Source organism: Aulonocara stuartgranti, assembly GCF_965226115.1.
Source record: "Aulonocara stuartgranti genome assembly, chromosome: 19".
Lineage (NCBI taxonomy): Eukaryota > Metazoa > Chordata > Actinopteri > Cichliformes > Cichlidae > Aulonocara > Aulonocara stuartgranti.
The window spans coordinates 25,488,306-25,514,855 of record NC_138955.1 but is presented as its reverse complement, the minus strand read 5'-3'; the positions used below and the strand labels follow the sequence as shown (position 1 = coordinate 25,514,855).

The 26,550-nt window shown below is 43.4% G+C and overlaps 1 protein-coding gene across 1 annotated transcript in view; it reads left to right on the top strand.

Moving 5' to 3' along the window:
* syne2b (spectrin repeat containing, nuclear envelope 2b) overlaps positions 1–26,550 on the top strand; it is a gene marked incomplete at its 5' end in the record, with an annotated part of 145,516 nt that overhangs the window by 43,938 nt on the left and 75,028 nt on the right. The window contains 13 exons of the mRNA XM_082515097.1: positions 721–948; positions 1,251–1,367; positions 1,552–1,860; positions 2,197–2,541; positions 2,687–2,865; positions 3,474–3,690; positions 3,922–4,020; positions 8,239–8,403; positions 8,728–9,075; positions 9,279–9,415; positions 10,006–10,135; positions 10,292–10,462; positions 10,629–26,027. Coding sequence (XP_082371223.1) covers positions 721–948; positions 1,251–1,367; positions 1,552–1,860; positions 2,197–2,541; positions 2,687–2,865; positions 3,474–3,690; positions 3,922–4,020; positions 8,239–8,403; positions 8,728–9,075; positions 9,279–9,415; positions 10,006–10,135; positions 10,292–10,462; positions 10,629–26,027 — 17,844 coding nt within the window. The remainder of the gene's footprint in view (positions 1–720; positions 949–1,250; positions 1,368–1,551; positions 1,861–2,196; positions 2,542–2,686; positions 2,866–3,473; positions 3,691–3,921; positions 4,021–8,238; positions 8,404–8,727; positions 9,076–9,278; positions 9,416–10,005; positions 10,136–10,291; positions 10,463–10,628; positions 26,028–26,550) is intronic.

Genomic DNA, 26,550 nt, shown 5'->3' with positions numbered 1-26,550 from the left:
TCATGTATTTGTTTTTGAAAGCGTTTTCAAAGTGCTGAGTTTTCCTTTGGGGAAAACACCATCTCAGTGTGGACGAGAGGCCAAAACGGAGAGAAAACGATGTGTTTTCAAACGAAAACGCATTAGTGTGGACGTAGCCTTGGGCAGTGGACAGGTGTCAGTATGGGCACCATGACTGGTCTAAAGGTCTGCAGCCCCATACACAACAAACTGTAATGCATTGTGTATTCTGACACCTTCCTATCAGAATCATCATGAACTTTTACAGCAGTTTGAGCTACAACAGCTTGTCTGTTGGACCTGGGCACACGGGTCAGCCGTCGCTCACAGGGGGTCAGTAAGACTTGGCTGCCCATGACTCCATCGATGGTTCACCACTGTTCCTTCATTTGACCACTATGACACATACTAACTATTGCAGACCCAAAACAGCCCATGTTGGAGATGCTCTGACCCAGTTGTCTAGCCTTCACATTTTGGTCCCTGTGAAACTCACTCAAATCCTTACATGTGCCCATTTTTCCTGCTTCTAACACATCAACTTTTATTACAAAATGTTCACTTGCTTGATAATATATCCCACAATAACGAGATAATCAGTCCTATTCACTTCACCTCTCAGTGCTCATGATGTTATACCTGATCAGTATATTTGATTTAGATGATATAGTGACCTTTTGTCATTAATACTTTTTTCTTTCTTTCTGTTTTTTTCTTAAGGCCCTCTTGACCTTGAGGCCTGAAGGTGACTCTAAGGTGAACAACCTGAGGAGACAAGGACAGAGTCTGTGTGACCACAAAGATGCTGATGAGGGCAGGAAAGAGCAGGTCAAGCAGAGAGTCAGAGATGTGGAGGAGCTGTGGAGGGCAGCTCTGCAGGATGCTAAACAGCTTGAAGCCGCAGCAGAAGCTGAGATTGCCCAGGAGACTGAGAGGAGAAGGTTGGAGGTGAGAGAACTTATTGTCAGATGGCTGCTAACTCAGCATTAAAACATCTTCTGTCCGACTCTGAATTGACTTGGGTCCAGAGTAAGATAAATAAAGGTCTATTTTGAACTGTGAGTCAAGCAAAGGTACTCTAGGATTATTCAGCATTATTCATTATTCAACATTTATAATAGAAATGTTTAGCCATCTTGTGGTGTGGCATTGTTGCACAGTGTACTCATTCATAAACAGGTGGGAGTAAAACAAAGTCCCCTCTATTTCTGATGAATCAAGTGTATTTCACATATTTTCCTTTTTGACAGTTGCAAGAATTTAATACCTGTCAGCGGGAAACTGATGGCTGGCTAAAAGACCTCCAACAACAGCTGAACTCTTTTGGCAGTGGAACCAAAGTCGAGAACAGACTGCATGTAGCACAGGTGAGCTTAGAGTCACTCTGTGTCTGCTGGATGCACAGTTTGTTCCTGTAGCATTATTGCAATAAATATAATATAATAAGCATAGTTGGATAATTGTAGGTTTGTATCTAACTAAAAGCATGGTATAGTGTTGCTTCATTATCAGTCATGTGAAGCCAGTTTTAAAGATGATTTTTGTTCCTAGACCATTATGAACTTCAAGCTTGAAAATCTCAAGATAAAAGCCCAGAGTTTCCTTGATCACGAGTATGATGAACATAAAAAACAAGAGATTCAACAAAAAGTAAGAGACACTGAGGAACAGTGGATCAGACTCCAGAGAGATGCTAAAGAAGTAATGGTTCTGGCTGAAAGGCAACGCGCTCTGGACAGCCAGCTGCAAGACTTTGAAGCCACGAGAGAAAAGACCAGAATGTGGTTGGAAGAGAAGCAGCAGAGCCTTGTCTTTCTGAGCAGTCAGAAAGACCCAGAACAGATCATAAGCACTGCACAGGTGAGTTTGGACAATAAAAAGTTTGGTGAAGACATATATGATACACAGGATGCTGACATAAAATGTATGTATATTGTTTGGTTAAAGATTAGATTAAAGTATTTGATTTGTAAAATTCCCTTAAGTCTAAATCCTTCATTTGAACACTTTAAAATGTTCTTGTTGGTCTTATTGATGGTAATATTTATAACCAACAAGAACTTATTTCTAAAAGAGTTTTGTTTTGTTTTTTTGCATTCTCAGTCACTGCCATGCTTTATCTTCACTGCTTGTTTATATGGCTACTTTGCATGTCAATAAAAGAGAAATTGAGCTAAGACTTGTTTTTATTTCCAGACCATCCTGAGCTGTAAGCCTGAGGGAGACTCTAAGCTGGAAGAACTAAAAAGACTAAGCCAGAGTCTGTCTGACCAAGAGGACTTGCCTAAGACTGTGAGGCAAAAGGCTCTGCAAGCAGTGAAAGACTCAGAGGAGCAGTGGAGGACAGTCCTGGAAACCGCTGAGAACACTCTACAAAAAGCTGAGGTCCAGTACTCACTCTCCAAGGAGCTAGGGGCTTTCTGTGCTCATGCGGGAAGCACTAAAGCTTGGATTACAGGCCTGCAGAAACAAGCTGATCCCATGGGGATGAGCACTCAGGGCAGCAAGGCTCAGCTACAGGACAGACTGAGTGCAGCACAGGTGAAACATGGAAAATAGCGAACTATAGAAAGTGTTCTATGCTACAATATTATAAAATCACAATACAAAGCTGAAATTATTGAGAAAGGTATTGAGTTTTTATACATAATATACATATATGACTAACTGAAAAAAATGTCTTTAGGTCACCTTGAGGTCAAAGTCAAGTGGTGAGACACAACTGTTGGAGCTGATGAGGCGAGCGCAGAGTCTCTGTGACCACAAAGACCTGGAAAAGGACAAGAAGCTGGAGGTTCAGCAGACAGTCAGAGATACAGAGGAGCAGTGGAGGGCAGTGCTGCAGGCTGCTGAGGAGACACAAAGGTAGAAAAAGCTGTGTTGAGCTACAGGGGAGGGAGATTTCTTCTGTTTCCTACGTAGAGGCTAGGGTTTCTATCTTTTCATAGTGCTCAGGTTCAACCCTTTGTGGCTGCAAGGTTACAGAGCAAGGTTACAATGTGACTGAAATAAACCTCTACATAAAGCTGACATACTTTGTAATAAATTCAGGTTTATCAGGCCATAGATTAGGTCAAACTTTGTAATTAATCAGTTTTTCAGAAGGTTCTGTTCAGATTTTCTTGCAAAATCCTCAAAAAAGCCAAATTCAATTCAATTCAATTTATATAGTGCCAAAATCTCAAGGAACTTTATATTGCACCGTAAACACACTACAACAACAGACAGAAAACCCCAACAGTCACGTGACTGCCTGTGAATAAGAACCTGGCGACAGTGGGAACGAAAAACTCCCATTTAACAGGAATAAACATCTGGCAGAACCAGGCTCAGGGAGGGGCGGCCATCTGCAGTGCTCAGTTTGGAATTTATGCCCATGGTATTTCTAGGCAAGTGCAAAGGCAATTATTTCTTCAGTTGTTGCATTACATTTCATTTCTAAGTTTGACTTTCTAATATCTATCACCCATTAGCAAGTTGCAGAGTGTTGTGGAACGCTTGGTATCCTGTCAGTACCAGCGAGACCAGGCTGCGGCCCGTCTGGCTGAGCTTCAGAAGCAAACATCCAATCTTCCACGTGTCTTCCCCTGGCCAGGCCTGGGAGAGCGGAGGCAAGCTGTGGAACAGGCCCGAGCCCTGGTTGATCAGATTACAGCCTTAGCCCCCGTCCTCACAAACGTCCGCACGCAGGTAATTACCTTACATGAAATTTTAGCTAAAGTTGTGTCAGTTAATAACTTCTGGGATTGTTATAGCTTGAGTAATATGATTAAAAACACAAGCCTATAACTCACTTTGAGTATTCAGTACGACTAGGAGAGGGCTATATAAAATCTCAACACATTAATCAAAGAGGAAATTTGATCAAATTCACCAGTCAAACTTTAAGTGTCTTCAATGTATTTCACTGTTTTTCTCAAGGCTGCAGAGCTGGTTGAAGTCACACAGGACCAAAGCTGGTCAGACCCCACCTGGACAGCTAAGGAGGAGTCTATCCCTGCTCTGCTGAAAGAGCTCACTGTGAGTTCAGCAATCTGTCTTCACATCATTCTGAGAAAAAAAAGTGAATTATTTAAAAGTAAATGTTTTTTTACTTACTTACATTATTGTTTTACTCTTCGCTGTCCAAATATTTATGACTTGCATCGACACAATCTACTGATATAAGTGTAAGTCTGGTGAATCAGATTTACTGGTAAGCACATAGTGTCACGGTCCGGGGCAGCGGCCGTGTGGAGAGTGGAAGGAGGACTCAAAGCGCAGCACTCATTCAGGTGTGAGGGTGATTTATTGATAATAACAAACATAAAGAGGAGATGGCAAAACAGAACTACGGATGAACTAAACTGGGTGAAACTACACAAAGGAGTGGCAAACCTGAACACGAAGGGAGAACAGCAGGGAGAGCACGCAGAGGATTTCACAGGGTAGATGCAGAGTACGCAGGGTAACACAGAGGATGAACACAGGTAGGAACACAGACGACGCGACGAGGAGCAGAGGAAATCACACGGTATAAATACACAAAGAGACACTGGGAAATCACACACAGATGGGGGAAACAGCTGGACCTGATTAACCTGACGAGACAGGGGAACACTAACACCAGGGACCAACAGAGGGAGCACAAACCCAGAACCCAGTGTCTAAAATCCCAAACACAAACCATCCCAAAACAGCCATGAATAATAATGAAAGTAATAACAATAAGTACATAAACATAAAGTCACTGAGTCATGGTCGCAGGACCATGACAGTACCCCCCCTCAAGGGCTGGCCCCCGACAGCCACAGAAACACACCACCAGATCCGGGCGGGCGGCAGGGGGCCCAGGACGGAGGGACCGGACCGGACCACGACCACGGACGGAGGCCCCAGAGTCCCAAAACAAAGATGAACACAAAACCCACAGGGGAGCAGAGTCCAAAGCACAGTTCAGGAGGCCGTCCACGAAGAAGGCAGCGGCGGCGCGTAAAGAGTTCAGGAGGCCGGCCGTGCGGAAGGCAACGGCGGCGCGTAAAGAGTTCAGGAGGCCGGCCGTGCGGAAGGCAACGGCGGCGCGTAAAGAGTTCAGGAGGCCGGCCGTGCGGAAGGCAGCGGCGGCCACACAGGCGATGGCGGTCCGGGGGCCGGCCGTGCGGAAGGCAACGGCGGCCACTCAGGCGATGGCGGTCCGGGGGCCGGCCGTGCGGAAGGCAACGGCGGCCAGTCAGGCGACGGCGCTCGGCCAGTAGCCTAGCCAGCGGTCCAGAAAACGGCCGTTTAGCTCCAGACCCAAACGAGGCTGGGCCAGGCGAGGCTGAGGGCACGGAAGCCGGGACCGCAGCAGGCGGAGATGATGATGCAGACACAAAGGCTGGACCAGACGAGGATGCAGACACGAAGGCTGGACCAGACGAGGATGCAGACACGAAGGCTGGACCAGGCGAGGATGCAGACATGGAGGCTGGACCAGACGAAGACGAAGATGAAGCCGGACCAGACGAAGACGAAGATGAAGCCGGACCAGACGAAGATGAAGCCGGACCAGACGAAGATGAAGCTGCAGCTGAAGCTGGGCCAGGTGAGGATGAAGCTGGACCAGAATCAGGCAAGGCTGAAGCCAAGGATGAAGCCGGACCAGGCGTGGCAGTAGCAGGTGGTAGCGCTGCAGGTGATGGTACTGCAGGAGGCGGCGCTGCAGCCACAGGTGGAGAAGCAGCCGCAGGTGGAGAAGCAGCCACAGGTGGCCGGACGGGATCCTCGGGCCCCCCAGCCGACGTGGCAGCAGGTGTGGCATGAGGCTGGACGAGCTCCTCGGGCCCCCCAGCCGAAGAAGCAGGAGGCTGGACGGGCTCCTTGGGCCCCCCAGCTAGTGAAGCAGGAGGCTGGACGGGCTCCTCGGGCCCCCCAGCAGGCGAAACAGGAGGCTGGACAGGCTCCTCGGGCCCCCCAGCGAAAACAGCCGCAGAACCAGTGGGCACCGCAGCCCCCGGCACACACGAAACAAGACCAGTAGGCACGCGGGCCTCCGGCACACATGAAACAAAACCAGTAGGCACGCGGGCCTCTGGCACATGTGAAACAAAACCAGTAGGCACGTGGGCCTCTGGCACACATAAGGAGGGCTGCAGCTGCGCAGAGCACTGACCCTGCTCAGGCAGTGACAGCCCGGTGCAGTTCACAGCTGGCATCTTGGCCACCAGGGGTCCAGAGTAAGCTGAGGGTAGTAACCCCGCCTCTGGGGAAGCCCCGGAGTGAGTAACAGTCACTAATGTTGCCAGCTGTTGAGGAACAGGTCCGTAATGTAACAGTTCATCTCCCTGCCTAGAAACAGCGGTGGAAAAACAGTGTGAAAACTGTGATTCAGCTATTACCGGAACCGTGGGTTGTAGCGATGCTAGCGGTGATGGTGGTGGCTGAGTGGCTAACTGGAGCGGCGGCAGAACAGGCAATTGCGCCCCCAGGGAGGCTAACGGCTGAGCTACTGACTGGGGAGCTTGTGGCCGAGCACTGAACTGAGCCGGAGAATGGCGATAAAGTCCTGGCTCAGAAGGGGTGGCAGAGACACAGTCTGTTAGTCTTGCAGAGGGTCTGTACACGCCCACTTGGGAAGGATCAGTCACCACGAAGGTGGGTAAGCGATCCATACAGTCTCCCATCCCGCTCTGAATAGCCCCAGAAAACAAAGTCCCGGAAACTGGGGAAGCCAGAACATGTCGCTCGCTCACCGCCTCGGGCTGCTTGAAAGTAAAAGCAGACGGGGGGTGAAGTCCGAGGTCCAAAAGGAGGAACTCCCGCTCCCACGAACAAAGCGAGCCCAGAAGCCATGGGAGACCGGTCACCAGACGCTGTAGCCGCCTCTCTATAGCGCGCTGGGACGTGCCACCCGGGCTTTCCAGCCACAGGTCGATCTGCTCCTGTGTGGCATCGATTAGATTCTCCCGTAGCTCCTTGGACGGGTTAAGCGCTGCTGGGTCCATCTTGTGGTCGCGTCGTACTGTCACGGTCCGGGGCAGCGGCCGTGTGGAGAGTGGAAGGAGGACTCAAAGCGCAGCACTCATTCAGGTGTGAGGGTGATTTATTGATAATAACAAACATAAAGAGGAGATGGCAAAACAGAACTACGGATGAACTAAACTGGGTGAAACTACACAAAGGAGTGGCAAACCTGAACACGAAGGGAGAACAGCAGGGAGAGCACGCAGAGGATTTCACAGGGTAGATGCAGAGTACGCAGGGTAACACAGAGGATGAACACAGGTAGGAACACAGACGACGCGACGAGGAGCAGAGGAAATCACACGGTATAAATACACAAAGAGACACTGGGAAATCACACACAGATGGGGGAAACAGCTGGACCTGATTAACCTGACGAGACAGGGGAACACTAACACCAGGGACCAACAGAGGGAGCACAAACCCAGAACCCAGTGTCTAAAATCCCAAACACAAACCATCCCAAAACAGCCATGAATAATAATGAAAGTAATAACAATAAGTACATAAACATAAAGTCACTGAGTCATGGTCGCAGGACCATGACACATAGATTTTTGCAGGGTGAACATCATACAGACCCCCGAATGCTGGTGATGTCAGACTGGGGTGGACACATTGACCTGTATGATATTTGGATCTGTCCTAAGTCCCCAAATTTTTGAACTGAGATTCATGAATTTTTCAAATTAGTTATATGACGGGATATTCCCTTTTCACCAAGATTATTCATTCTAAGGGCTCCATCACTCCTCAAACTTCTTCCAACTAATGTTGTCGAATGGATGCAGACTGCATTAACGTCAAGGCATAAGCTCATTATTTCCCAGTGGAGAGCCTGCTCCAACTTACCTGTTACTCTATGATATAATCAACTAGGATACTAAATAAAGTGGAGAGTTTCCACCTGAAGGGGGATCCCTACCTTTTCAAAATAAAAAAAAAGATCAAACTAAAACTTAGAGTGGGATGGACGTTGGGATCCTGAGGATCTATATGACAACACTGAGTGAGATACACCTTAAGTCCCACATAGATAAATGCTGGCTGGTTATTTTTGTCCCCCATGACACCCGCCCACCCGCTTTTTTTCTTTTCTCTTTGTTTGTTTGTTCTGTTCTCCCCACTCCTCTACTGTTGTGCTGATGCAATCTCTGCCTGATGTGATGTGATTTGCATGTACAGTGGACTGTGTTGTTCTGAAAAATTCAAAAAAATATTAATCACAAACACAAAAAAAAAACCTGTCGCCTTCAGGATGCAGTAGCCAACCTGGAGCAGGGCATTGTGACAGAGCGGCAGTGCACACAGCTAGTGGAGCAGCATGAAGCAGCCCAGGACTGGCTGAGGGAGCAGGTTAAAAGCCTGGGACCTCCTCCTGCAGACAGACAGAGTCTGCACAGTGCTGTGAACACCCTTAAGGTGAGAAAATGGCATGCTTTCAAACGGGTGTTTAAGCATCTGTGGTTAGTAACTTACATATAAAATACTAAATATGTTCTATTACAATAAAGATAATGTACTCAAATAAACTGCACCATTAGACAATCTAATAAATGAAGACTGCAGAATTTACTGGGTTTTTGTCTTTTAAAAATTCCATATTCATTCTTTCTCTGTTATTGAAGTATGTAGAAATGTTTGATCGTTTGACTATTACAGAAGTTTTTACAACTTTTAAACTTAAAGTCTTAAAATACTTTACTGGACTTTCTCACATCCCGGCTCTTGTCCTTCTGGTGCCAGGCTTTGCTCCAGACGGTGGACAGAGAGCAGAGAGAGATGAAGGAGCTGGACTCTGCCAGAGACAGTTTGCTGTACCTCTGCACTCCTGGGGGTCAGGATGCCCTGACCCTAGAGGTTAGCCATCTCCATGACCTCTGTTCTGTCTCAGAGCAGGAGGTGAGGGAGCGTCTGAGGGTCTGTGAGATGCAACTAAATGAACAGGACAGTCAGTTGGCCAAAAGGACCCAGGGGCTGAAGGAGGGAATTGCAGCCCTGCAGTGGGAGCTCCGCTCTCTCGACCAGGCACTCAGTTATAGTGAACCACAAAACAATATCGCTCAACTTGAACAGCACTGGCACAGCCTACAGGTAATTACCACAGATGGAATTTTCAGCTATTTTTTAAGTTATAGTAGCAAGAAAGTTTTGAAAAGTAATGGCTGAAAAAAATAATAATTTGCATTTCTGCATTCTATCTTGGGAAGACACCTTTTGAATAGGCTTTATTGCATTTCCCATTCAGAAATATCAACTCTATGCTCTTTTGTGATGTTGCTGTCTCTTTATGTTAGAATTGTGAGAAGTCCCTGGAGGATTCGGGTGTGAAAATTCATGACCTGCAACAGGAAGTAAACTTGGCATCTTCGACCAATGAGCTGCCAGCAGAAATCATCAGTGGGGTTGACTCGTTATGGGAACAGCATGCCAGGTATCCTGCTGTGAAAATGATGACTTTTATGACTCTGCTTGTTAGACCATGAAACATTCTGAATCCAAATTGTTATGACATTTTATTTCTTATATATATATTTTTTGAAATTTACCTCATGGTATAAAAAGTAGGGAAAAAAAGATACCATCCAGCAAAACACTGCCAAACTCCCAACTAGGGTTTCTTAAGTTGTAACCCTGTTTAAATAGATATTTTGTAATGAATTCTAAGCTAGCATCATCTGCCCCTTTCAATTTACTCTTCAATTATTCTTGCCTGCCAGCCACATGCCTTAGTGGGTCATTCTGCTCTTGCTCAACTGCATGGACACACAGAGTTCCCCTGTATTTATAACCTAGATATTAACCTTATATAAATGTTTCAGCTGGTTTTGAAAGACATTTTTTAAAAACAAAATTCACATGTATATAGATGCACACAGATGTATAATTATAGCACTAGAAAAACAAATACTTCTTTATCTTTTTTTTCATCCTGTAAAAATATGTTTTCTTTCTCATATATTATAGTCAGGTAACATGTTAAGTGCTGAGATTACAATAAATTGTTGTTCATTATATCCACAGTCTAAAAAATAGGCTGAGTGAGCATCAGGTTACCTGCTGCACAAACACAGCAACATGTCTCAGGGACTGTCTTCATGCTCTGCAAAAATGGAACTACAGCAAACCATCTGTGTCCCTTTCCTCTGTGCAGGTCTCTTTTCTTCTTATTTGAGTAACACGCTGATTTTATTACTGTTCCTAAATATTAATAATGGACATTAATATTTTGCCTGAGTACTGTATGTTTTCTTAATATCAGACATATGCTACAACCACTTTTAAATGTTTTTCCTTCTGATGTTAGCAGATGTTAGAGGAAGGTGAAAAGTTGCAAGCCAGCCTACAGGAGGCACTTTCGCACCGACATTTTCTAATGGCCTGTCTGACATTGGACTTGCTTGAGAAACTAGAAAAAGAAGGCTCAGAAGCTCTCAGAGAAGCAGACACACTGAAAATTTCTCTAAGTCAGAGCCTAAAGGTATTTGTGCTAAATTATTTGGCCTTGAACATTTCATAAGAAAACTCGTAAACATCCATTGTTTGACACAACAAAGCAGTTTAATATCTAATATATTGCTGTATCTTAATTGGATTAAGGAAATATGTTTGTCATAATTAATGGCTTCTTAACCTCTCTATTCAAGGAACTTAATCAAAGAAGTAAACAAAAACTGCCTGACAACCAGTCGTCAGAGAACCTGCAGGAGACAAAGGCCTCTGTGGTGGCACCGCCACGAAAAAGCAAGCGCTCATCTGAGAAAAAAACAGTTTATCCTACTTCTGCTTCAACATCTGTGGTGATACAAAGCTATACTACTTCTCAAGAACCACAGACCAAAACTGTAAGGTTAGATATCACAGGTGAGCCTGTTACAAATGAGGCAAATAAGCCTGCTTCTGAGGAACCCACTGTGATGCACAAGGTCACTGAAACTCCTGCTGTTACTGAAGAAACTGAAATTGAACAGCTGTATGCTGAAAAAATAACCAAGGATGAGGCAGAGAATAAGCAAAAGCCTAGTAGTGAGAAATCTCCAATGACTTGTAAGCAAACTAAAGTGGCTGTGGAAAAAAGTGAAATCATTCAAAAAGGTAAGAAGTCAAAGAGTTTTGAGGTCTCTCAGCTTGCAGAGCCAATGTTTCCACTGGAAAAAGTTGCTAGTGTGCAGTCAACAGAGACCAAAGGTGAATCAGACAAGTATAACGTAACATCAGAGTCAGCTGAAATACCTATGGAAAAATCTAGAATATTGCCTATGACGAGAAAATCAAAGAGCGCAGAACTTTGCTTTGATCTTGGTGATATTGAGTTACCTCAGACTAGGGAAGATCCTCAAAGCAAAACTTCTTCTTTGGACTTTAATGGCGAGAACAAAGGTTTTGTTACTGAAAAGAAAAACCCTATACCTGCTGGGTCTTCAACTCAAACTCCAAATATGCCAGAAAAGATAGCTGAAATAACTGATACAGAAAAAGGCCAATTTTCATCAAGCACAGGAAAGTCAAAGGCTCTAATGAGTTCTCCAGAATTTCCTTCAGTGGCACAGACACAATCCAAGAAACAGCCTGAAAAGAAGACATCACCATCAGTTCCGGATGTTATCAAAGAACCAAGTGAAAAAGAAACTGAAAGTAAAAAGCCAGATTTACATGGAGTTATGGATAGTGGAAGAGCTGAAACTACTGATGAAAACTTGATAGAGGTTTCAATAATGGACATAAAGTCAGGGCATCCAAAGGTTTATCTTGGTCTTGCTAGCAAAGATCAGAATACAACTACAATACAACATGAGAGTGATATATCATTCTTGCCTACGACAAAGCCAACTGAGACAAAGGAAGAGCTAGATAGTCAGAAATGTCCTTTATCGCCAGAGGATGCAACTGCAACAAAAGAAATTACTGCTTTCAATGAAGGAAAGCGTTCCCCACCCAAAAGAAAGTCAAAGAATCGTAAAGCTTCCTCGGAACTTATTAGTATGGATTTGCCTGAGACTTTCAAAGAACCTGAATCTGCGGGTTCCACCGTTAAAACTAAAATTACCACTTTGGAAAGACCTGAATTCCCCCCAACCAGGAAATCTTCTGAGAGTCTTGTAGAGTCCAAGAAAATAGAGAAAGAAACAGAAAGGGAAAACGCAGCTTTAAATGTACAGGTGATTACTGAAAAAACTGAAACTGTTGCTGTAGAGTCTATGGCATTTTCATCAAGTGAAAGACAACCAGAGGTTCCAAAGGTTTCTCTCGAGCTTGCAATCAAGGACCAGATTCCAACTACAAAGGAGTATGACAGTGAAACGCTGTCAGTCTCATCCACACAGCGCTCACCAACCAAAAGAAAGTCAAAGAGTCGTAAAGCTTCCTCGGAACTTATTAGTATGGATTTGCTTGAGACTTTTAAAGAATCTGAATCTGTGGGTTCCACCAAGGAAGCTAAAATTACCACTTTGGAAAAACCTGAAGCCCTCCAACCAAAGAAAACTTCAGAGAATCTTGTGGAGTCTGAGGACACAGAGAAAGAAAGTGGAAGGGAAAAGATAGCCTTGCATTTACAGGTGATTACTAGAAAAACTGAAACTGTTGCTGTAGAGTCAACTGAACTTTCACCAAGTGAAAGACAACCAGAGATTCCAAAGGTTTCTCATGAGCTTGCAATCAAGGACCAGATTCCAACTACAGAGGAGCATGACAGTGAAACGCTGTCAGTCTCATCCACACAGCGCTCACCAACCAAAAGAAAATCAAAGACTCGTAAAGCTTCCTCCGAACTTATTAGTACGGATTTGCCTGAGACCTTGAAAGAACCTGAATCTGTGGGTTCCACCAAGGAAGCTAAAATTACAACTTTGGAAAGACCTGAAGTCCCCCCAACCAGGAAATCTTCTGAGAGTCTTGTAGAGTCCAAGAAAATAGAGAAAGAAACAGAAATGGAAAACGCAGCTTTAAATGTACAGGTGATTACTGAAAAAACTGAAACTGTTGCTGTAGAGTCAGCTGAATTTTCACCAACTGAAAGACAACCAGAGATTCCAAAGGTTTCTCTCGAGCTTGCAATCAAGGACCAGATTCCAACTACAAAGGAGCATGACAGTGAAACGCTGTCAGTCTCATCTACACAGCGCTCACCACCCAAAAGAAAGTCAAAGAGTCGTAAAGCTTCCTCGGAACTTATTAGTATGGATTTGCCTGAGACCTTGAAAGAACCTGAATCTGTGGGTTCCACCGTTGAAGCTAAGATTACCACTTTGGAAAAACCTGAAGCCCTCCAAACAAGGAAAACTTCAAAGAGTCTTGTGGAGTGTGAGGACACAGAGAAAGAAAGTGGAAGGGAAAAGATAGCCTTGCATTTACAGGTGATTACTAGAAAAACTGAAACTGTTGCTGTAGAGTCAACTGAACTTTCACCAACTGAAAGACAACCAGAGATTCCAAAGATTTCTCCTGAGCTTGCAATCAAGGACCAGATTCCAACTACAAAGGAGCATGACAGTGAAACGCTGTCAGTCTCATCCACACAGCACTCACCAACCAAAAGAAAATCAAAGAGTCGTAAAGCTTCCTCGGAACTTATTAGTACGGATTTGCCTGAGACCCTGAAAGAACCTGAATCTGTGGGTTCCACCAAGGAAGCTAAAATTACCACTTTGGAAAAACCTGAAGTCCCCCCAACCAGGAAATCTTCTGAGAGTCTTGTAGAGTCCAAGAAAATAGAGAAAGAAACAGAAATGGAAAACGCAGCTTTAAATGTACAGGTGATTACTGAAAAAACTGAAACTGTTGCTGTAGAGTCAACTGAATTTTCACCAAGTCAAAGACAACCAGAGATTCCAAAGGTTTCTCCTGAGCTTGCAATCAAGGACCAGATTCCAACTACAAAGGAGCATGACAGTGAAACGCTGTCAGTCTCATCCACACAGCGCTCACCACCCAAAAGAAAGTCAAAGAGTCGTAAAGCTTCCTCAGAACTTATTAGTACAGATTTGCCTGAGATCTTGAAAGAACCTGAATCTGTGGGTTCCACCGTGGAAGCTAAGATTACCACTTTGGAAAAACCTGAAGCCCTCCAAACAAGGAAAACTTCAAAGAGTCTTGTAGAGTCTGAGGACACAGAGAAAGAAAGTGGAAGGGAAAAGATAGTCTTGCATTTACAGGTGATTACTAGAAAAACTGAAACTGTTGCTGTAGAGTCAACTGAACTTTCACCAAGTGAAAGAAAACCAGAGATTCCAAAGATTTCTCCTGAGCTTGCAATCAAGGACCAGATTCCAACTCAAACAGAACATGACAATGAGATTCTGTCAGACTCCTCTACAGACCAAGTTACTGCTGTTGTTTTGGAAGACATATCTCCCATACAAACTGGAGGAAAGTCAGATCCTGTTGAATTTTCCATAGCTCCTGAGTCACTTCTAACAATTGAAAGACAGCCTGATGCAGAAAATGAATATACTAAGAAAGAGCTCTATAGTGTGAAATCTAGCACACCTTCAGAGGTGGTCACTGTGCAGACTGAATATGCTATGGGGGAACTGACAAAGAAAGATGAAGAGACTGATAGTCAGAGATCTCCTGTATCTCCAGAGGTTTCCACAGCAACAACAAAAATTACTGCTATGAATAAAGGAAAGCTTTCACCACCCAAGAGAAAGTCAAAGAGTCGTAAAGCTTCCTCAGAACTTATTAGTACGGATTTGCCTGAGACTTTGAAAGAATCTGAATCTGTGGGTTCCACCGTGGAAGCTAAGATTACCACTTTGGAAAAACCTGAAGCCCTCCAACCAAAGAAAACTTCAGAGAGTCTTGTGGAGTCTGAGGACACAGAGAAAGAAAGTGGAAGGGAAAAGATAGCCTTGCATTTACAGGTGATTACTAGAAAAACTGAAACTGTTGCTGTAGAGTCAACTGAACTTTCACCAAGTGAAAGACAACCAGAGATTCCAAAGGTTTCTCATGAGCTTGCAATCAAGGACCAGATTCCAACTACAGAGGAGCATGACAGTGAAACGCTGTCAGTCTCATCCACACAGCGCTCACCAACCAAAAGAAAATCAAAGACTCGTAAAGCTTCCTCAGAACTTATTAGTATGGATTTGCCTGAGACCTTGAAAGAACCTGAATCTGTGGGTTCCACCGTTGAAGCTAAAATTACCACTTTGGAAAGACCTGAAGTCCCCCCAACCAGGAAATCTTCTGAGAGTCTTGTAGAGTCCAAGAAAATAGAGAAAGAAACAGAAATGGAAAATGCAGCTTTAAATGTACAGGTGATTACTGAAAAAACTGAAACTGTTGCTGTAGAGTCTACGGCATTTTCATCAAGTGAAAGACAACCAGAGATTCCAAAGGTTTCCCTTGAGCTTGCAATCAAGGACCAGATTCCAACTACAAAGGAGCATGACAGTGAAACGCTGTCAGTCTCATCCACACAGCGCTCACCACCCAAAAGAAAGTCAAAGAGTCGTAAAGCTTCCTCAGAACTTATTAGTACAGATTTGCCTGAGATCTTGAAAGAACCTGAATCTGTGGGTTCCACCGTGGAAGCTAAGATTACCACTTTGGAAAAACCTGAAGCCCTCCAAACAAGGAAAACTTCAAAGAGTCTTGTAGAGTCTGAGGACACAGAGAAAGAAAGTGGAAGGGAAAAGATAGCCTTGCATTTACAGGTGATTACTAGAAAAACTGAAACTGTTTCTGTAGAGTCAACTGAACTTTCACCAAGTGAAAGACAACCAGAGATTCCAAAGGTTTCTCATGAGCTTGCAAGCAAGGACCAGATTCCAACTACAAAGGAGCATGACAGTGAAACGCTGTCAGTCTCATCCACACAGCGCTCACCACCCAAAAGAAAGTCAAAGAGTCGTAAAGCTTCCTCGGAACTTATTAGTACGGATTTGCTTGAGACTTTTAAAGAACCTGAATCTGCGGGTTCCACCAAGGAAGCTAAAATTACCACTTTGGAAAGACCTGAAGTCCCCCCAACCAGGAAATCTTCTGAGAGTCTTGTAGAGTCCAAGAAAATAGAGAAAGAAACAGAAATGGAAAACACAACTTTAGATGTACAGGTGATTACTGAAAAAACTGAAACTGTTGCTGTAGAGTCAACTGAATTTTCACCAAGTGAAAGACAACCAGAGATTCCAAAGGTTTCCCTTGAGCTTGCAATCAAGGACCAGATTCCAACTACAAAGGAGCATGACAGTGAAACGCTGTCAGTCTCATCCACACAGCACTCACCACCCAAAAGAAAGTCAAAGAGTCGTAAAGCTTCCTCCGAACTTATTAGTACGGATTTGCCTGAGACCTTGAAAGAACCTGAATCTGCGGGTTCCACCAAGGAAGCTAAAATTACCACTTTGGAAAGACCTGAAGTCCCCCCAACCAGGAAATCTTCTGAGAGTCTTGTAGAGTCCAAGAAAATAGAGAAAGAAACAGAAATGGAAAACGCAGCTTTAAATGTACAGGTGATTACTGAAAAAACTGAAACTGTTTCTGTAGAGTCAACGGCATTTTCACCAAGTGAAAGACAACCAGAGATTCCAAAGGTTTCCCTTGAGCTTGCAAGCAAGGACCAGATTCCAACTACAGAGGAGCATGACAGTGAAACGCTGTCAGTCTCATCCACACAGCGCTCACCAACCAAAAGAAAATCAAAGACTCGTAAAGCTTCCTCGGAACTTATTAGTATGGATTTGCCTGAGACCTTGAAAGAACCTGAATCTGTGGGTTCCACCGTTGAAGCTAAAATTACCACTTTGGAAAGACCTGAAGTCCCCCCAACCAGGAAATCTTCTGAGAGTCTTGTAGAGTCCAAGAAAATAGAGAAAGAAACAGAAATGGAAAATGCAGCTTTAAATGTACAGGTGATTACTGAAAAAACTGAAACTGTTGCTGTAGAGTCTACGGCATTTTCATCAAGTGAAAGACAACCAGAGATTCCAAAGGTTTCCCTTGAGCTTGCAATCAAGGACCAGATTCCAACTACAAAGGAGCATGACAGTGAAACGCTGTCAGTCTCATCCACACAGCGCTCACCACCCAAAAGAAAGTCAAAGAGTCGTAAAGCTTCCTCAGAACTTATTAGTACAGATTTGCCTGAGATCTTGAAAGAACCTGAATCTGTGGGTTCCACCGTGGAAGCTAAGATTACCACTTTGGAAAAACCTGAAGCCCTCCAAACAAGGAAAACTTCAAAGAGTCTTGTAGAGTCTGAGGACACAGAGAAAGAAAGTGGAAGGGAAAAGATAGCCTTGCATTTACAGGTGATTACTAGAAAAACTGAAACTGTTTCTGTAGAGTCAACTGAACTTTCACCAAGTGAAAGACAACCAGAGATTCCAAAGGTTTCTCATGAGCTTGCAAGCAAGGACCAGATTCCAACTACAAAGGAGCATGACAGTGAAACGCTGTCAGTCTCATCCACACAGCGCTCACCACCCAAAAGAAAGTCAAAGAGTCGTAAAGCTTCCTCGGAACTTATTAGTACGGATTTGCTTGAGACTTTTAAAGAACCTGAATCTGCGGGTTCCACCAAGGAAGCTAAAATTACCACTTTGGAAAGACCTGAAGTCCCCCCAACCAGGAAATCTTCTGAGAGTCTTGTAGAGTCCAAGAAAATAGAGAAAGAAACAGAAATGGAAAACACAACTTTAGATGTACAGGTGATTACTGAAAAAACTGAAACTGTTGCTGTAGAGTCAACTGAATTTTCACCAAGTGAAAGACAACCAGAGATTCCAAAGGTTTCCCTTGAGCTTGCAATCAAGGACCAGATTCCAACTACAAAGGAGCATGACAGTGAAACGCTGTCAGTCTCATCCACACAGCACTCACCACCCAAAAGAAAGTCAAAGAGTCGTAAAGCTTCCTCCGAACTTATTAGTACGGATTTGCCTGAGACCTTGAAAGAACCTGAATCTGCGGGTTCCACCAAGGAAGCTAAAATTACCACTTTGGAAAGACCTGAAGTCCCCCCAACCAGGAAATCTTCTGAGAGTCTTGTAGAGTCCAAGAAAATAGAGAAAGAAACAGAAATGGAAAAGGAAGCTTTAAATGTACAGGTGATTACTGAAAAAACTGAAACTGTTGCTGTAGAGTCTACGGCATTTTCATCAAGTGAAAGACAACCAGAGATTCCAAAGGTTTCCCTTGAGCTTGCAATCAAGGACCAGATTCCAACTACAAAGGAGCATGACAGTGAAACGCTGTCAGTCTCATCCACACAGCGCTCACCACCCAAAAGAAAGTCAAAGAGTCGTAAAGCTTCCTCAGAACTTATTAGTACAGATTTGCCTGAGATCTTGAAAGAACCTGAATCTGTGGGTTCCACCGTGGAAGCTAAGATTACCACTTTGGAAAAACCTGAAGCCCTCCAAACAAGGAAAACTTCAAAGAGTCTTGTAGAGTCTGAGGACACAGAGAAAGAAAGTGGAAGGGAAAAGATAGCCTTGCATTTACAGGTGATTACTAGAAAAACTGAAACTGTTTCTGTAGAGTCAACTGAACTTTCACCAAGTGAAAGACAACCAGAGATTCCAAAGGTTTCTCATGAGCTTGCAAGCAAGGACCAGATTCCAACTACAAAGGAGCATGACAGTGAAACGCTGTCAGTCTCATCCACACAGCGCTCACCACCCAAAAGAAAGTCAAAGAGTCGTAAAGCTTCCTCGGAACTTATTAGTACGGATTTGCTTGAGACTTTTAAAGAACCTGAATCTGCGGGTTCCACCAAGGAAGCTAAAATTACCACTTTGGAAAGACCTGAAGTCCCCCCAACCAGGAAATCTTCTGAGAGTCTTGTAGAGTCCAAGAAAATAGAGAAAGAAACAGAAATGGAAAACACAACTTTAGATGTACAGGTGATTACTGAAAAAACTGAAACTGTTGCTGTAGAGTCAACTGAATTTTCACCAAGTGAAAGACAACCAGAGATTCCAAAGGTTTCCCTTGAGCTTGCAATCAAGGACCAGATTCCAACTACAAAGGAGCATGACAGTGAAACGCTGTCAGTCTCATCCACACAGCACTCACCACCCAAAAGAAAGTCAAAGAGTCGTAAAGCTTCCTCCGAACTTATTAGTACGGATTTGCCTGAGACCTTGAAAGAACCTGAATCTGCGGGTTCCACCAAGGAAGCTAAAATTACCACTTTGGAAAGACCTGAAGTCCCCCCAACCAGGAAATCTTCTGAGAGTCTTGTAGAGTCCAAGAAAATAGAGAAAGAAACAGAAATGGAAAACACAACTTTAGATGTACAGGTGATTACTGAAAAAACTGAAACTGTTGCTGTAGAGTCAACTGAATTTTCACCAAGTGAAAGACAACCAGAGATTCCAAAGGTTTCCCTTGAGCTTGCAATCAAGGACCAGATTCCAACTACAAAGGAGCATGACAGTGAAACGCTGTCAGTCTCATCCACACAGCACTCACCACCCAAAAGAAAGTCAAAGAGTCGTAAAGCTTCCTCCGAACTTATTAGTACGGATTTGCCTGAGACCTTGAAAGAACCTGAATCTGCGGGTTCCACCAAGGAAGCTAAAATTACCACTTTGGAAAGACCTGAAGTCCCCCCAACCAGGAAATCTTCTGAGAGTCTTGTAGAGTCCAAGAAAATAGAGAAAGAAACAGAAATGGAAAACGCAGCTTTAAATGTACAGGTGATTACTGAAAAAACTGAAACTGTTTCTGTAGAGTCAGCTGAATTTTCACCAACTGAAAGACAACCAGAGATTCCAAAGGTTTCCCTTGAGCTTGCAAGCAAGGACCAGATTCCAACTACAAAGGAGCATGACAGTGAAACGCTGTCAGTCTCATCCACACAGCGCTCACCACCCAAAAGAAAGTCAAAGAGTCGTAAAGCTTCCTCCGAACTTATTAGTACGGATTTGCCTGCGACTTTGAAAGAACCTGAATCTGTGGGTTCCACCGGGGAAGCTAAGATTACCACTTTGGAAAAACCTGAAGCCCCCCAAACAAGGAAAACTTCAAAGAGTCTTGTCGAGTTTGAGGACACAGAGAAAGAAAGTGGAAGGGAAAAGATAGCCTTGCATTTACAGGTGATTACTAGAAAAACTGAAACTGTAGAGTCAATTGAATTCTCACCAAGTGAAAGAAAACCAGAGATTCCAAAGGTTTCTCCTGATCTTGCAATCAAGGACCAGATTCCAACTCAAACAGAACATGACAATGAGATTCTGTCAGTCTCATCTACAGAGCAAGTTACTGCTGTAGTTTTGGAAGACGTATCTCCCATACAAACTGGAGGAAAGTCAGATGATGTTGAACTTTCCATTGCTTCTGATTCAGTTCCACCTATTGATAGACATCCAGATAGAGAAAATATGGATCAGAACCTTTCCCTGGAAAAACTTGAACTTCCTACATCAAAGAAGACGTCAGAGAGTCTATTGGAGTACAACGAAATGGAGAAAGAAATTGAAAAGGGAAAAGCACATTTAAGTTTGCAGACAGTCACTGTAACAACTGACAGTATTTCTATAGAATCAACTAAGTTTTCACCATGTGAAAGAAAGTCAGACAGTCCAAAAGTTTCTCTTCAGTCTGATAACAAGGCACCAGAATGCACAGCACCTCAATCTGATGCAAGAGATTCAGACACAGCGCCACAAATGCAGCCATGTCTTTCTTCTAGTTTTACAGATACAACAAATATTGCAGATTGTATTAACAAATTATGGAGTAACACAGAAGAAGTTCCGAAGAGGTATTTAGTTCTTGAGCTGCCTGATCGAACAGTCCCACAATTGTTTGAGACAAACCAATATCAGCCAGACACAAGAATTTCTGATAAGGAATCTATTACTTTTGCCATTGTTTCAATGGAGCAGCCTCATGAGACAGAGACAGATGTAACAGAAATAGCCCCATCTAAGCTAAATGAGACTATGAGTCAGCAAACAGTCTCAGATAACTTACAAATACAACCTGAAGTCAACATCCAACATGACGATGGGCAAAATATTTTAGGCATCAAGGTTCAAAAGTCTCTTGAAGATGAAGCATTCAAAGCTGAAGAAATGAGTATAAAGACAAGAATACACACATCTGAAAATATTACTGTCTCAGTGCACAATGACCCCCAGATGCACATGGAGCACTTGACTGTACAGTGTGAGACCACACCACAAAGCAACGTTGAGACAACCAGTGTAGAACTGCAAGTAAGCAGTGCTGAAGGGAATGATATTAAGGCTGACCAAGGCTCTAGTCAGCCTACTGCAAATGTTTTCACCTCAGAAAAACATGTGCCCATGAGCCCAGATGACAAGTCTGTTACAGGGGATAAAATCCAAGTGGAGACTAAAGTGCTTAGTTTGGACTATGAAATACCAACCAGCCATAAAACCGCAGTTGTGGTTCACCCAGAGGAAGCTACAGTCAGAGTACAGATGCAACAAATCAGCATTGAAATGCAAGATAATGTGGAGATGTCTGCCTCTTCTCGACCTGCACTTCTGCAGGCAAGTGAACAAGAGAGAGTATCTGCAGAAATAAGCTTATCTGAGCAAGACACTATAAAATCAGAAATGGTGATTGAGCTAGAGATCTTGAAAACCACACAGGATAGCAAAGGGGAGCTGAAGAACTACAACTTAAAAGAGGAGGTCTCTAGAAAAGATGTACTTGATTTACCCAAAAGCTTGGATGAAAAGGAAATATTGGGGGACTCTCAAGTGCGAGTTTTACAGCTTGATATACCTACGAGTCATGAAGAACAGGAAAAGACATTTGTCATGACAGCAGCAGTACCAATGGCAGATACAGCTCAATCAAGTATGCAGTGGGAACAAAAAGAGACTGCAATTCAGGTTAACCCTGAGGAGGCTACACTCATAGTCAAGGTACAACAAATCAGCACAGAAACGCCAAAGGATGTGGCTCAGAGTGACTGTACTCAAACTGTTCTGCTGCAGCCAGTTGAAACAGAGGCAATATCTGCAGAAATAAGCTTATTTAAGGAAGACACTGTAAAACCACAAACGGCAATTGAGTTAGAGATCCTGGGAACCACACAGAAACCAGAGGAGCTGAAGGATTACGACTTAAAAGAGGTCTCCAAAACAGATGTACCTGATGTATCCCACACTTTGGATGAAAAACTGGTTACAGGAGAGAAAAACCTTGTTGAGCCTCAAGTGCGAGTTTTACAAATAGATATACCAACCAGTAATGAAGAACAGAAACAGACGTTTGTCATGACAGCAGCCGAACCAAAGATAGATACAGCTCAATCAAGTTTGCAGTGTGAAGGAGTTCATGTACCGTCTGAGGAGGCTGAAGTTATAGTCAAAGTGCAACCAATCACCTTGGACACACAAAAGTATCTGGATCAAAGTAATTCCTCTCAAAATGCACTCCTGCAAAGTGAAGCAGGGGCAATGTCTGCAGAAATAAACATATCCAAACAAGATACTGTAAAACCAGAAAAACTGACTGAGCAGGAGCTCCTGAAAAACACACAGGACAGACCTATGATAACTAAGGAAACTGGGGTCCAAAAAGAGCGCTCTGAACTGTCAATACATAGAGGGAATGATATACCCATGAGCCTGGATGAAAAAGCAGAAAAAGTCCAAGTGGAGCCTGATGTTGTTTTACCAGCCAGCCATGAGGAGCATGAAAGATCATTTGTCTCGAAAGCAGATGTGCCAAGAACAGATATAAGTATCCAGTCTGAACATTCTCAAGTAAACAAAGATTTGACTTCAGCTGATGTTCAACCTGAACAAGAAATTAGCTTTACAATAAAGGTGCAGCAAATGAAGACTAAAATGCCAGTGGATCTCGTGGCTCAGTGTGAATCTACTCAAGCTGCACTTTTTCAGCCAGGTGAAGCAAAGAAAACACAATCTGCAGAAATAAGCTTACCTGAACAAGACACTGCAGAACCACAAACAATGATTGCACTAGAGACCTTGAAAACTGCTAGATCAGTGGAGGTGAAGGATTACAACATGAAACAGGATGTCCCCACAAAAGATGTGCTTGATTCACTCAAAAACTTGGATGAAAAATCAGTTGCAATAAAGCAAATTCAAGTGGAGCCTCAAGTGAAAGTTTTACAGCTGGATATACCAATCAGTCAAAAAGAACAGGAAAAGATATTTGTGAAGACATCAGCAGAACCAAAACCAGATACAGCTCATTTAAGTATCCAGCGTGAAAGGGAGCTGGGAAATAAAGATGATACTTCAGCTGAGGTTACACAGGAGACTGAATATATAATCAAAGTGCAACAAATCACCACTGATAGACAAGGGGATGTGACTCAGAGCGACTCAGGTCCACCAGCTGAAGTAGGGATAGCTTCTGCAGAAATAAACTTATCAATGCAAGAAACTGTAAAACTAGAACCAGTGACTGAGCAAGAGCTCTTGAAAACCACAAAGCATAGATCTACTGTGACTAAGGGACTTGTGATCCAAGGTGAGCAGCCCAAACCAAATGAACTGGATGACATACCCATGAGCCTGGATGACAAGACGATTACAAAAGAGAAAGTCCAGGGGGAGCCTGAGGTCCTTGTTTCACCAACCAGCCAGGAGGAGGATAAAAGAACATTTGTTGTGGTAACAGATGTACCCAGAGCAGATGTAGCTCATTCAAGTATCCAGTCTGAAATCATTGCAGTAAACAAAGATTTGACTGCCGCTGAAGTTCAACCTGAGGAAGCTGCTAGACCAGAAGATGTGGCGCAGAGCGATTCCACTCAACCTTCTCTGCTGCAGACACGTGAACCAGAGACAGTCTCTGCAGAAATTTGCTTATCTGAAAAACATGTTGTAAAACCAGAACTGGTGACTGAGCAAGAGCTCTTGAAGACCACAGACAGCAGAACAGACATGTCTCAAATAAATATCGAATGTGATTCAGAACTTGAAAAGAAAGATGTGAGTCCAGCTGATGCTCACCCTGGGGAGGCAACAGTTGGAATGGAGGTGCAACAAATCAGCACTGAAACACAAGAAGATGTAGCTCTGGTGGACTCAACTCAACCTGCAGTGCTGCCACCAAGAAAAATAGCATCTGCAGAAATTAGCTTACCTGAGGGAGAAGCTGTACAATCAGAAACAGTAACTGAGCAAGAACTCATGAAAACTACACAGTTCTCCACAAATGTTGTGCTTGATTCACCAAAAAGTGTGGACAAACTATCAGTCACAGCAGAGAAAATCCAGGCAGAACCTCAAGTGTGTATTTTACAACTCAATATGTCAACCAGCGACAAGGAGCATGAAAGAACATTAGTCATGACAGCAGCAGCATCAAGAACAGATACGGGTCAAACGATATTTCACGGTGAAATAGAAAAAGAACAGAAAGACAAAACAGCTGAGGTTCATCCTGAGGAGGCAGCAGTTAGAATGGAGGAGCAACAAATCATTACTGAAAGACAAGAGGATGTTCAGTTTGACTCTGTTCAACCTGGACTGCTGGAAAACGAAGCAGTAAGTTCTACAAAAATAATTGTATCTGAGCCACACAATGTAAAATCAGAAATAGTGTCTAAGCAAGAAATCTTGAAAACCACACAAGATAGACCTATGGTGACTAAGGACCTTGTGGTCCAAGCAGAGCCCTCTGAAGCTTCAGTCACAGTGAAGGAGAAACAAATTAGCGCTGAAAGACCAAAAATTGCAGCTCAGAGTGACTCCACTCAAACTACACTGGAGCAATCAAGTGAAGCAGAGACAACATCTGCACAAATACGCTTACCTGAGCAAGACATTGTAAAACAAGAAACACTGATTGAGCTAAAGATCTTGGAAATCGCACAGGGCAGACCTACAGGGATTAAGAAACTTGGTGTCAAAGAAGGCTCTTCTAAATTGTTAATGCATGGAGTGGGTGATGCACCCAAGAGCCTAAGTGGCAAGTCTGTTACAGTAGACGAAACCCAGATTGAGCCTGAGGTGCTTGTTTTACAAGTAGAAGTACCAACAAGTCGTCATGAGCATGAACAGACATCTTTCATGATAGAAAAAAGTGACTCCGCTCAGCCTGCTCTGCTAGAGCCAGAGGTCAGTGGAGAGCTCTTGAAAACCACAGAAGACAAACCTATTGTGACTAAGGAATTTGTCCAAGACAAGCACCCTAAAGTATTAACACATGGAGTGGAAGACGTACCCACAAGCCTGGATGTCAAATTTGTTAAAATGAAGAAAATTCAGATGGACCCTGAGGTGCTTGTAATACCAGCAGTTCGAGAAGAGCATGTGTCAAGAACAGATACATCTCGATCAAGTATCCAGTGTGAAAGTTCAGAAGAACACAGAGATACGAGTGCAGCTGAGGTTCTTCCTAAAGAGGCTGAAGTTAAAACCAGAGTAGTAGAAGTCCAACAATTTAGGACTGAAATGAAGGAAGGTGTAGCTCAGACTGACACAGCTCAATCTGTACTGATACATGCAGGTGAAACAGAGTCAACATGTGTAGAAATAAGTTTATCTGAACGAGACACTGTAAAACCAGAAACTCTTAATAAGTTGAAGTTCTTGAATACCACAGAGGAGAGACCAAAGGACGTCAATCTGCGAGAGGAGTTTGTAACTAAAGATGTACTTGATGCACCTAAAGGCCAGCATGAAGTGTCTGTTACAGTGGAAAAACTCAGCATGGGGTCTAGCGTACCCACTCTACAGCCAAATATACCGGCCACCATAACCACATCTGTTGTGATAGCAACAAGTGCAAGGACTGACAGTGATCAAACAACTACGAAGTCTGAAAAAATAACACAAACCCAAGAGCTTAGGTCTCTTGAAGCAGAGAAAGAAAAGCCTGCATCTGAGATGAATAAAGCAGATGCTCCAAAAAGCTTTACCAAACTCCTGTCAGAACCAGTTGTGTATCCTAAAGTCCAAACAGATGCAACAAATAGGAAAGAAGAAGAAGAGAAGCAGAAGAAGAAAATTCAAGAAAAGGAAAAAGAAAGAAGCACCAGTGTAGAACTGCCATTCAGCATAAGCACAACAACCACCATCACTACCATGGAGGCCACTGGAACAAGGCTTAAGAAACTGCCACAGGTATGTTATGATGACCTATTTTTCTATGATAAAGTGCAATTATGTTAACCCTGCATCATATATAGACTAATGCATAGCCTACATGTAAAACATGAACTTGTCTACCAAAGCCAGTCCAGAAAAGCCTTCAATTTTGCAAAGGGAACTTCTTGATTGCTAAAAGAAGTTGCATTATGCAGAGGTCTTTCAAAAAACAAATGTAATTTCTCAATTGGTGTATGATTTCACTTCTTCAGCGTTAATGGCCTCACCTGTTAGTCAAGTCTTATTTAATACAACTTAATGTTTTTGTAAAATTTGGTCACAAAGAGCAGCGGTCCGCAACCTTTTTTGCGCCATGGACCGGTTTATGTCTGACAATATTTTCACGGACCGGCCTTTACGTTGTCGCGAATTAATCCAACAAAATAAAACTGGTACCAAAAAAAAAGAAGTAGATTTATTCATAACACACTGGAAAAGACCTAGGGAAGCCAGCGATAAAAACCAATAAAAACCCTGAAAACCATAAATTTCACACCCG